Below are 12,561 nucleotides of genomic sequence, written 5' to 3' on the forward strand. Positions count from 1 at the left end.
GACAAACGGCATGTCTCGGAGTTTGCTCACTCAACGTGCTGTCAGTTGAAGTCTGTCCACTCAGCAGTCATCTTGGAAATGCTCCTGGACAGCTATTTTCTATGGATACTAATGAAATAAAAGTACAGCTCCTCTTTGCTTGAATGGGGAAAGTCAGAATCTCCAAAATTGTTGTTCAAGATTATTATCAAATAACATATTTCAAATAAGTAGTTAAATCTGACAACAATGGTATCATCAATTGTGCTTCCTTACATCAGATCACACTAAAACAAAATGCAATTTTTCAGGCTGGTAGCTTATGCGCTTTCATGTTTTCGAGTTAACTGACAGGCAATGTCTGTATCTTAATGTGTATTGGCTTTTTTTCCCTGTGAGGCGGAGCTTCATTTTCTACTTCGGCCAAATTTGACATTCCAATTTCTCCCATTAGTTTTAATGTAAGTGGTCCATCTTGGGCTAAACAGTCTTTGGTGTCACCAGAGAGAAAGGTGAACACCCTAGCAGCCAAATTGTAATGCCTTAGCAACCACTCAGAACACCATTGCAGCCATTTAGTAATGTACTACCAACCACTAGAATCAGGTTATTTACTCTAGAGGTAAGTTTTGCCAGGGCAAGTGGCCTGGTTGCCACCTGACCCGTAAAATACGAGATCATCCTGTATTTAAAGATGAAATTATGTGTTCTGTAACTAATCAGTATTTGTCCCGTATTAAAGTTGATTTCAGAGCATATTCCTTGAAGATTTTTCATTTAACCTTGATATTTGTTTGAAATGTTTGAAATGTTTGAAAAAGTCCACACATTGTCGAGGGTGTATTATGGGATTGTCTGAAACTGTAAGCCAACCACAACAACTCTAGAGAGAGTGTCCTGTATTTTACTACTCCAGAAGTGGTAACCCCACAAATGCCAATTGATATTGAATATCAACTGGCAATCAATATCAATTGATATCAATTGAAATTGATATTTTCTTGTAAATATCAAAAGTTTGAAACTTTAATTGGAACAGTGCTGCAACTCTGGTGAAGTGCATAATCAAGCCCCATAATCTAATGGACAAACTGTATGTAATTCATTAAGCGGGCACCAGTAATCAGGGTTTGTTGCTCCAGAGAGGCCACTCCAGCACTCTCAGTAAGTGGTCCAGATTTAATTGGAAATCAAACTCTGCCTACCAGATGTCACCCTTAGAAGGTGCTAAAACCACTATGGCTGACTCACAGGTCCAAAATCCAACTCGTGATCCCAGCAGGGACTCTCCCATACTGTGCTCCTCTGGCTCTGAGAATGCCGATCCAGCAATTGTTCATGGTGGTCTAAGTGCAAATGGGGGAAACCAGCAAGGGTTGGGTTATTTGAGACAGTGGCCCCCATTGGGTGTTTTTGACTTGTTTGGAGAATTTTTTACATACTCTGTGGGACAGTATATTGTGTCCCTGGCATTCGTACGGTTTTGTCTTTTTTCCACTACCTTTATTGCACAAGATGTTATTGCTCAGTAGTTGCAACATCATTTACACAACATTTATAAGTCTGCCTTGGACAGACTGAAAATGCAATTGCATAATTGATTAATTTGGAATGTAGGCCAAGGCTAATGTTCAAACAAAGAAATAAAACCCATTGTTAAATCAATGCTTTACTTCTCTGCCACAATAGTATTAAAATGATTTGAATATTTTTGAAAATTATATACTGAGATATATATATATATATGTGTGTGTGTGTGTGTGTGTGTGTGTGTGTGTGTGTTATTTAATTATACATTTTTAGTAACTGGCAGAACATGTAATTAATTAAAAAAATAATTACTAATTGACAGCACTTATCTTAACTGATCTTTCATTTTCCAGACGAGAGTCCATGCAAGAGGACATACTGTGGTCGTGGTCGGGAGTGTGTGGTCAGGGATCAAACAGGTCGGGCCGAGTGTGTGTGCCAGGAAAGATGCCATACATCGTTTGTGCCCGTCTGTGGCTCAGATGGACGTTTTTATGAGAATCACTGCAAGCTGTATCGCACTGCATGCCTGCAGCACAGGAGGATATATGTTATTCACAGCAAAGACTGCTTCTTCAAAGGTGAGATTTATGCTACCCACTGCAGAGCTCTAAATGTAACAATCCTGTGCTTGTTTACAGTATGTTGTGCTAACATGCTGTTTATATATGTGTATCTGTATGATGCATTTACAAAGTGTTTTTCAGTGGATCATTCTTAAAGGAATGGTCCATAAAAGTCAAACTTAGTTTACAGCATCTGTGACATTCTGTTGATTACTACTGAAAATAATATACTGTATTATAACAGTTTTTAAAAGTTGTGTACAATGCATTCACATTGGAAGTCTATAGGCACGGCATCAGAAGGAGGGTTTAAAAGTGAAAATGTGCAGCCCATATTTTTGCTGCAGTGCTTACATTAATTATTTTGTTGAAAGTGTTTTACGTGTTTTTGATTTGTAAAGTTGTTCACATTTATATATAAACAATCCCTTTCTGGAATATTTGCCCATCTCATGAGAAGGTTGGCAGGTTTAAAGGAATACATAGTCATGGCAGGAGTCCAAAGATTGGCTATTCTCTTGGACATGGTTAGGACTGAGTAGTTTTATCATACTACTCTCACATTAACACACAATGTCTTGTGGCTATGCTTTTTTATCCTGGTCAATGTTGGATAAATTACTCAAAAGTAATCCACTACAAATTATAAATTCTGATTACTTAATAGAATAAAAATAGTCACATTACATATAACTTCACTTTTAATTTACTTTCTAAAAAACGTCTTGCACAAAAATTCAAAACAATGTATAGATTTCCTCCTTGTTTATTGTAGCACTTAAGCCATACACTTAGCACCACAGTCACAGAAATGCAAGCAGACGTACTTATGAACATAATTCAAGTTCGTCATTCAAATCACTCCTAGTGTCACTTCATCGACACAGTGTCTCGTTCCCTCCATCAGGGAATGGAGGTTACGGAAGTAACCAGGATATTCCCTCTCTGTCACTCACTCAACGTTTTGTCCATGAAGTGACACTAAGAGTGACCCCAAGTGTCACTTCATCGACACATTGTCTCGTTCCCTCCATCAGGAGGTTACGGAAGTAAACAGGACATTTTAAATGTATTTGAAACTTTGTATTTTTAACCCAATTACAATTAGTCAGATTACAATCATTTAAAATGTAATATCTTACACTTTTTAAATAAAATGCAATTAAATTAGTTACTAATATTTATTTGTTTCAATCAGATTACACTCAACATTGATCCAATAATGTTAACAATAATGTTTTATTAACATTTTTAAAACTAAGACTTCAACAGTATAAAGATAGAAATGCACTAAAATAGCACCAATTCAAGACACATTAAGAGTTTAACAAAGTGTAAGTGCGAGGTTGACTAATTGAAAGAACACCCTTATATGTTGCATATTCATTACAATGGTCATTAAATCTCTTAAATAAGCAGAATCTAATGTGAAAATTGGTAAATGCATTAATGGTGTTACAGAAAAAAAATGACGTGTTAAACATTTTGAAATAATTTGATGTGGTAACCCAAACCCAGCTACATTGAGTTTAAATAAATAATCGTTTGCCGTAATCGACAGCATGGTGTCCATTGAGTTTAACTTGAACATGGAACATTCAATTAAAAGTCCTGGAGTTTTTTTTAAACTTTTGCCACTGAAATTATTTCAATAAATGTGAATTGGTGCATTGTAAATCACAGTTAACTCTCTCCTGCTGTACTCAAAGCAATTTTAATTAATCTTATGATCTCAGCACTGTCATGTTCATCTGTAACATTTTACTTGTAAGAATTATGAGCCTTCTTCCCATCTCTCAACCAGTTTAACATCATAAAACATATTTATGTGAGCTACTGCTCTTCAAACATAGCTTCAAATGTGACATAAGTTCCAGTTTGTGGTGTACGATCTGTATTTGTAATGTGTATGGATTATACCTCGCCATAACATGGTCAAAGTTTATGGCCTCAAACTAAATGAAGGTCATTCTAAAGCACAAGGAGCACTTGACAATGTTCCACCCCATAAATAATAATAAGCCCTCATGTTACTGTGCATAACCAATGCATGCATTCTGAGGAGGGCCATGAGTAAGAGCTATAAACATGAGCTGAGCACTCTTGAGCATTGCACCTTAAAGAGCAAGAATAACAACAAAAGCAGCTCTAGGAGATGCATGTTTAATCCAATTTACTGAGGGCAAGGAGTTAAGGAGATTCTCCAATAAGAAGTGTCACTTTGAATGCCATAGGGGAATTATTATTTTTTCCCAGCATTTGTAAATCTAAGAGATGGAAGAGAGGAATGTATACGCTAAACATTGCATCCACTCCGGAGTCATGCTATATTTTTTTCCAGTCATTTTATCAAATGAGAGCATCTACAGAAGGAATATATATGCACAATATATTATATTGCTCAGAAGTTGCTCTTTAATAGCTCTGGAGACTTACAGATGCTCTGTGTTATTTTTTGGGTGTATTAATGACTAGAGCCAACTACAAGGGTCGCTCTTCATATTTTGTTATAATACTACTTTGTCATTACACTATAAAATTAAGCATTTTATACAATGTACTGTACTTTTTATGTGTTCTGTGAAACTGTATATTTTATTGCAAACTTTGGTATATTGGCACAGTTTGAGGCATTGTTTTATATCTTCTGAAAGTCTAGAGGATGTGATATTACTGGGGTCATTTTTCAATGGAGAAACATCTGAGTGTCCATTTGCTTTTTTTAAACAGCATTGGTTCATTGCTGTCTAGGATAAACAGTTTACAAGTATTAAAAAAGATCACCTTTTTATTTATCTTTCCTTTGGGAATACTGTTTAGTTCATTGTAAGTATGATCAGTTTTGGTGATTCTTTGTTGTTTATTATATCGTGCTATGGGCAAATTGGTATGCGAACAACTGAAGATGTCAGCAGAATGCTGACGGAGTTCATACATTGTTTGGCCAGGAAAAGGCAGCTACTTTATGTTAAGGTATGCATCATGACAAATATAATGGCACCATATTACCATTGCAGCTGTTTAAGATTTCATGAATAAAAGAGATCAAAATGTAATAAATAGGTTTCTTTTATATGAGTTTCATTTAACAAGGTTTGGGAGGAGCAAGTCATTTAATCCGACAAATCATTGTAATAGTATATAAACAGCTGCTTACCTCTACATATCATCGAGTGTTCTGGCATTCGGGCCAGCCCACTGCCCATGAACGGACCTGTAAAAGTGACTCGGATCATCGGATGCAACTTCGCCGCAAAGCATTCACCTTCATCAGAACAGCTCCTCTGTCCAAACAATCTCATTATTCAACAGAAGCTGCCATATCAGCTCATTTGTTTTTGCAGTATTGACCACTTCCACAATAGGTGTTATATTTTATTCTGTCTTTCTTTCTATTCTCTATTCGCCAAAGCAGATTATAGCGTGAAGTAAGGCAATGTATACGTGTCACACCGTATACATGTGAAACAGCTCCTTATGGCTGTTCATATGTTCTCTGATCTAAACTTACCACCCGGAGCAGTCCATCGCATAAGTCTGCCTCCGTGAATGGGCGCTGCTCCGGATTCATGCCACTTCAGCTCTATCACAGCTTCATTTGAACGCGAGGGAAACAAGAAATAAATCAGCCTCATTACCTCGCCACACAGCTTATTTAGGGTGTGCTCATTCAGCGATTACATTTTTTTCCAACATGAATATCACGATTGTTCTCCTTTAAAAGGAGTATGATTTAATCCATTCGGAACACAGGGGGATTATGCAACAAGCAAACTCCTTCCAAACGACTGCTACTTCATTACATTCTTGCTGCCGCAGCAGCTCCCTCTCTGACCATTCTATAGCTCACTTTGGCTATACACAACCTCTGTCTGAACAGAAACAAGCAGTATTTGGCTCCGCAAGAGGCGGATCGTGCCTTGAGTCCAACTCAATCATTATCATGCAAACAAGCCTCACCTCCACTAAGAATTCAAACTCACCTTGCTGCGCAGCCCGATAACCATAAAGCAAGCGTTTCTACAAACTTCTACTCATATCTAGACCATAACATGACTTTCCCTCTTGTTAACTGCGGCGACTTTCAGGCCATGTGTCAAACTCCCATTACACTTCAAACAGCGCAATTCTTTCGGGCTATGCGACAAACGCCCACTACACTGCAAACAGCGCAGTGTGTCGTTCACGTGCCACAACCGCATCATGCCTTTCAGGTCATGTGTCTAAGCTTAGATGGCTCTTTAACCCATATTATTCCATTTATTCCAAAAGAACCTTTACCCACCTGGTGATCGACAACAATTGGCCGTTTCAGGTCATCCCTACAGTTCAACACAAGCTGTATTTCTGTATCAGTGAATTTCATACAAATATAGCCTTCCATATGCCCTCACGTCGAATACCGTGCTCACGAGCCAACCTTTTGTGTTGCAAGGCCAGTTATCGCTCATACACAGCATAAACATTTCACACAAAAACAAAGGCTCTTCCATTACCCAACTTTTCTCTTCTCTATCCATCCAGGAACCTTCCAAATTTACCTAAGCGGCATCCATTTATTCTATTAATACATTTTCGGCAAAACTCCTCCACAATAAGCCACCCCATATCTCACTTCTCGTTAAAGGTATCCAGAAATCCATACCCACCAGAACCAATACCAGGCTTCCCCTCACATTCAATTTGCTAATCCAATGCTTAAATATTCTCCACCAGGGCTACATTTCTCCAAACACCTCAAAAACACTAGACACAATGTTCATCCTTCATTCTTCGGCTTCAAAACTCACTGCAACGACTAAATTTGATCAAAGAATCCATCCCACCATTTCGGACCTCCATATCATAGACAACAAGATAATCAGATACCTTATCAAACAAAGCAAAACAGATCAGACCAAAAAGGCCATTACATTTTCATTTTCAATCTGTCAACTCCCTTCCAGCCCTTTCAATCATTAGCACACTGTCTCCATTACAGAGGGTCCATAACCAGAACCCCTCTCGATCAATTTTTGTAGGCAACAAAAGATCAATTTAGAGTTGATTATATAATACTTATTTTCATTTTTAAATCCTGAAATGGACTAGCGCCTCCCTACCATGCTGAACTGTTGCATATGCACAATCCTCAGAGATCCCTTAGATCATCTGATCAGAAGCTCTTGATAGTACCTAGGACTAAATTGAAGATGAGGGGCGACCACGCTTTTGCGGTAGCTGCCCCTAAACTGTGAAACAGTTTATCTATTTATATTAGATACATGATTTTAAAACTAAGTTGAAAACATATTTATTCACCTTGACTTTTAACCCTCTGGGGTCGACGGACGCGACCGTCATTACAGCGGAAACAACTTAAAATACTCCGTCATTTTTGGGTATACAGATAAGTGTAAGACATCATTAGAAACTATAAAGGGTCTACTTTTATTTCTGTACACTCACAATAACAACAAAATCTTGTGCATTTGTAAAATAAAGAAAATAAAAAGGGTAAGCTTTCAGCAGTCTCTGTGTTCACGAGCATATTTCAGAAACACGTCACAAAAATGAACTGAAACTCTGTGAATACTTATCACACAAACATGAAACATAAGCAGGTATTTAAATTGTATGCTGTATGATATAAATACGTTATGTAATATGATATAAAAATAATATGAATGTTTAGATTATATTATATCTAGTGTTTATGCTGCCTCATTGTCATCAACAAAGCTTGTGCTTGCAAATATGTGTTCAGGTGTAAATGAGTAAAATGCACTTTAATTATGCCCATATTAGAAAATCAGCATCTTATAATGATTTCTGAAGGATCATGTGACACTGAAGACTGCAGTAATGATGCTGAAAATTCAGCTTTGATAACAAATTGCATTTTACAATATATTCAAATAGAAATCTGTTCTTTTAAATTGTAAAATGAGTTCACACAATGTTTTTACTGTATTTTGGATCAAATAAATGCAGCATTGTTGAGCAGAAGAGACTTCTTTTAAATGGTATTGAAGGTAAAAAAAATTAAGTAGAGTCTTTATGTAAAGAAAATTTATAATTAGATTACATCTTTTCACTTAAAACCTGATTTTGATCATTAAGTCTCCTCACATTCATTCTCTATCCCTCATTAATAGGCCCAGGGGAGGCGTCTTTTGTCTCTTTAGTTGTAAATTACCTCAATATTCATGATCGTTCACGCCTCCCCTGTGCCTATCAATGAGTGATAGAGAATGAATGTGAGGAGACTTTCAACACTAAAATGTTCTTACAAAAGTTCAATTACTATGTTGTTTTGTATGAATGAGTGATCAGGATGGTTTTCACATAATTTTGTAGCAAAAACTCTAGGCTACAAGATCCAGTTCTCAAAAGTCTTGTGGACAAATGTTTAGTATGTGTTATATGGCCTTATTTCAGTGACTTAAAAATTAATTTTTTGACTCAAGGCGTAGTAGCCTTGGGCGATGTGTCCCCCGCACTCTTTAAAAAGGTGATTTTGTCACCCACACTTTTTCAAGCTAAACCCATATCAAGTCCAAATGGTGGATTTGTATACAGTATTCTTTGCGTTTTGTTACTTTGGGCTGACTGAGCAACCATCCAGCCAACCACATGAGCCGAAACAACTCTTACGTAATTGGCCGTCAGTCTAATCAACACAGCTTTGTTAATTTCTACAAAGTTGCTTTCAACAACGCTCATTTATCCATGTGTTTTATCGGCATTGATGTAGATCTAAATTAATAATCTAGCGATGAGGAACAGACGAATGTTAGTTATCTATTGGCATATTGTTCTTGATTGGCAGCATTACATGAAATGCACTGCAGAAGAATTGTACACATTGTAAGTGGAGTTTATATAAGAGCATGTGTCTTCATTAAGTAATGCTTTTTATATTATGTTTGTGAGGTAATAGTTTGATCGGTTGATTTTTCCAATTTAAGCTGATTACTAAATCTGTGTTAACTATGTAAAGCTATTTTTAATATAAGCTCCTGTTTTTTACTTCTATGTTGGTGTGCAGTCGACAAACTGTAGGATAAAAGATAAATCTGCTGTGTTCTTAGAACACTTATGCATTTTACTGAAGTGAATAGATTTGTAGACACGCTATATTTTATACATTAAAATGCACAGAAGTTCTTTAAACTCATTATAATTATTTTAAGACTATTATTGTTGTCTTTTGATAAAATTCATGATCAGCAGCTCACAAACTGTAGGGAAATTATATTTTTTTAAAGATTTGCTTTGCTCTTATAATGCTTAAACCAGGACTGGACTGGTAATCAGGCCCGTTCAGAGGCAGACTGTCCACGCAGACTGGGCTGGTAGGTCGGCCACAAAATGTGCCGAATGGGCCGCGCTAAGCCAAAAGGAGCCGCCACGTTATGCAGAACAGACCAGAAAACGGCAACGTGATATGCAGAAAAGAACAGGAAACAACCCCCTCCAGCAACATATGCGACAATAGTACTTTAAATATTTAAAGTAAATAATACGTATATATTAATTTAATACATATATATGAATATATACTCTAATCATTTAATATTGCACTATAAGTGTTAGTTCTGTGCGAGCCACCTACCCCCCCCGCTGCGAGTTTTTTTTCTTCTTCTTTTCAGTGCAGTGAGGGCCTCTCTATCTCATTGACAGACCCACACTTGGGTCAGGGTGAGATTTACTGGCATGGGAATGATAATTCCGATAACCTCTGTGAGAGCCAGTGATAGCAGCAATTGATCTGATCTTACTTCTCTCATTTGTAGTTATTTTGGCCATCAAAGCAGCCTTATTTATCACTGCAATAGCACATATGTGTAGCAGAAGCATTTTTTAGATTAACTTTAACAATAATGAGCTGTTGTCTGCCCTTGTTAGGCAATCACTGCTGAGCAAGATAAGGTTTGGGTGGATTATTGGCTCTGTTCTACTATTCAGAAGAATTTAGCATAAACTGTATCATTGCTATATTGTCATATTCCTTTGGTGGTGTTGCTATTTATTCATGAAATCATATGTCAAATGTCACATTTATAAATGGATAAAATACAGAAAATATATATCAGCCCATATAAATAAATAAATAAAAAATAGGCATAAAAAGAAAAAAATATATATTTATTTATTATATTTATATAAAATATATATACAAAAACAAGCCTAATTTTCATTTTTAATATTGTATTTTATTTATTAAATTATTCTACATTCTGACATTATTTTATTTTATTCAACATCCATTCTTTACAGTAAAATACATTATTTCATACAATAATTTTCTTATTTAAATAAGGATAAATTAAAGGCAGTACAACAAATAATTCTATATGATACAGAAATAATTTGATAATACTACATTAATTTTCCCTTAAGGGATTGCAGTATAAAGGGGTTTAAATTAATACTTTTAATATCACTAATACTCTTTTTGTCTACATTGTGACATATATTAATCAAAAACATACAATGCCCCATGTCATTATTTATAAGTATTTGTTAATTGAGTATTTATAAAAATGCTCATTGTTGGGCAAGCATGGATGAAAGTTGCCCTTTTATTCATGTTACTATATCTGCATGTGGACGATTTAGACCCTGAACAAAGGGAGCATTTATGTAAAGCGTTATTAATACCTCACAAATTGAATAATATATCATTATTTTATTTATTGATTGTTTGCATTTCAATAATGAGACAGATTTTTTATTTTTTTAATTTATATATATATATATATATATATTGCTTTACTGCAATGAAAGATAAGTGTGAAAATGTGCTAAATTGCCATGAACATCATGCTATGCTTTTTTTTTTTTTTAAAGATAAATACAATTTCACTATTTTACAATTATTCTATTTTATTTTCTATATTTCTTTCTTTCTTTCTTTTTTTCTTTTTGGAGAAATATGTCCTACGCATATCTTTGACAGGTTTTCTTAACACTGACATCAGACACCATTTGGCGACAATTTGATTGTCATCTCATTAAATCTAATCAAAAACATTTTGTGCTAATTTTTTCAACCAGATATCCAGGTGCTTGCTAGCAGAGGCTTTCACACTAAACTTCAATTTATTCTTATTTTTGTTATTAATGAGCCCCAAAGCACGCCATCCTTCTTTCATGACAGTGAATAAACAGGGTCCCTGAGTCCCTCTGGTCACATGACCACTTCATTAACTTTATTGGTTAATGAGGTTCATTACATTAAAGCATTTGCTGTTTGAAATAGATGTCATGTTCTACCAATAAATGTCCCTTGTTCCTTCATAAGTCCCTTGCCTCATAAACATAACTCTCAACCACAAGAGACCCTAGAAACTTCTGGCCACTGCATGATGATAATGCACCATTACTGCAATAAGCCTGCCAGAGCTTTATTAGTGGTCTTTGCTTAGACAAACATGCTATTACTCGTACAGTGCTTATATGGAGGGTTAGGGATTTTAACAAACCCAAGTATTAGTGACTATTCATCTGGTAAGAACAAAAGATATTCTCAGCAGAAAATTAAAAAATCTTGTGTTCCTAATGCATAATACACAGTGTAACTTTGTAAAGGGAATTTTATGCGACAAAATTGTTCTGCCACTCAAAAAAAGTAATTAGGTCAACTATTATTTTTTTAGGCTGTGTTGTTTGTTAGCAACTTTGGAGAAGTTTTAAGGCTGAAGCCTGAGGGGCCAAACAGCATGCTCAGTTGAGACTGTCACACGGCCAATCAGCTCAGAAACAACATAAGCTTCTGTGAAAGCGCATCCTCACATCCGCTTAAGAGACTTTGACAGTGCTATTATAATGCTTTTATCACTGTGTATGCCTCTCACTCAATTTGTGTGTGTTTGGGGTTTCAACAGATGCCTTTCACCCAAATGAGCCACAATACTTCAGACTCAAGCTATTTAATTTGAAATGCTAAATTTGAATTTGGAATGGTAAAATTAATATGTTACACAGCCAGAAAATTATTACTTTCGAGATTTTTTTTACTTTCAGTGAAACATACCCTAACAGCATACCATATAAATCATAAGGACCCATAAGAAAATCTTTTTGCTCATAGCTCAGAAGAGTTTAAACAGAAGTCCCAGTTATTTCTCATTTAAATATCAGCTTTGTCTCAGCTTCCCCTTCTGTCACTCACTCAACGTTGTTCCTCTATTAGAGCAAAAATGTATTTTTAAAGACTCGTCTTTTTAAAGATGCCCTTCCGTCTCTGTTTAGTTTCTGGGTGTGGTCTTTACCTCTCCTCCTTTGACGGCCACGATCGCTGCCTCACGTGTCTAGGCTGTAATCACATTGAGGAAGTGTTCATGAATGGTTCATGTTCACATTGGCGACTGCTCATTTCCCAGCAGTGACATTATTTTCCTTTTTTTCAATAGTGATTCTTATTAGATTGAATCATGCCAAGGCAGCTTACATTCTCATTGCATGTCGCCCGACATCTCCTCCTCTGGAGTCACTGCGG

General features: G+C 36.0%; 1 protein-coding gene across 1 annotated transcript in view; it reads left to right on the forward strand.

Moving 5' to 3' along the window:
• The window catches only part of LOC127624588 (follistatin-related protein 4-like), a 305,922-nt gene that overhangs the window by 124,418 nt on the left and 168,943 nt on the right, over positions 1 to 12,561 (forward strand). Inside the window, exon 4 of the mRNA XM_052099373.1 lies at positions 1,863 to 2,090. Within this exon, the coding sequence (XP_051955333.1) occupies positions 1,863 to 2,090 (228 nt within the window). The remainder of the gene's footprint in view (positions 1 to 1,862; positions 2,091 to 12,561) is intronic.

This window comes from Xyrauchen texanus, chromosome 31 (genome assembly GCF_025860055.1).
Source record: "Xyrauchen texanus isolate HMW12.3.18 chromosome 31, RBS_HiC_50CHRs, whole genome shotgun sequence".
Lineage (NCBI taxonomy): Eukaryota > Metazoa > Chordata > Actinopteri > Cypriniformes > Catostomidae > Xyrauchen > Xyrauchen texanus.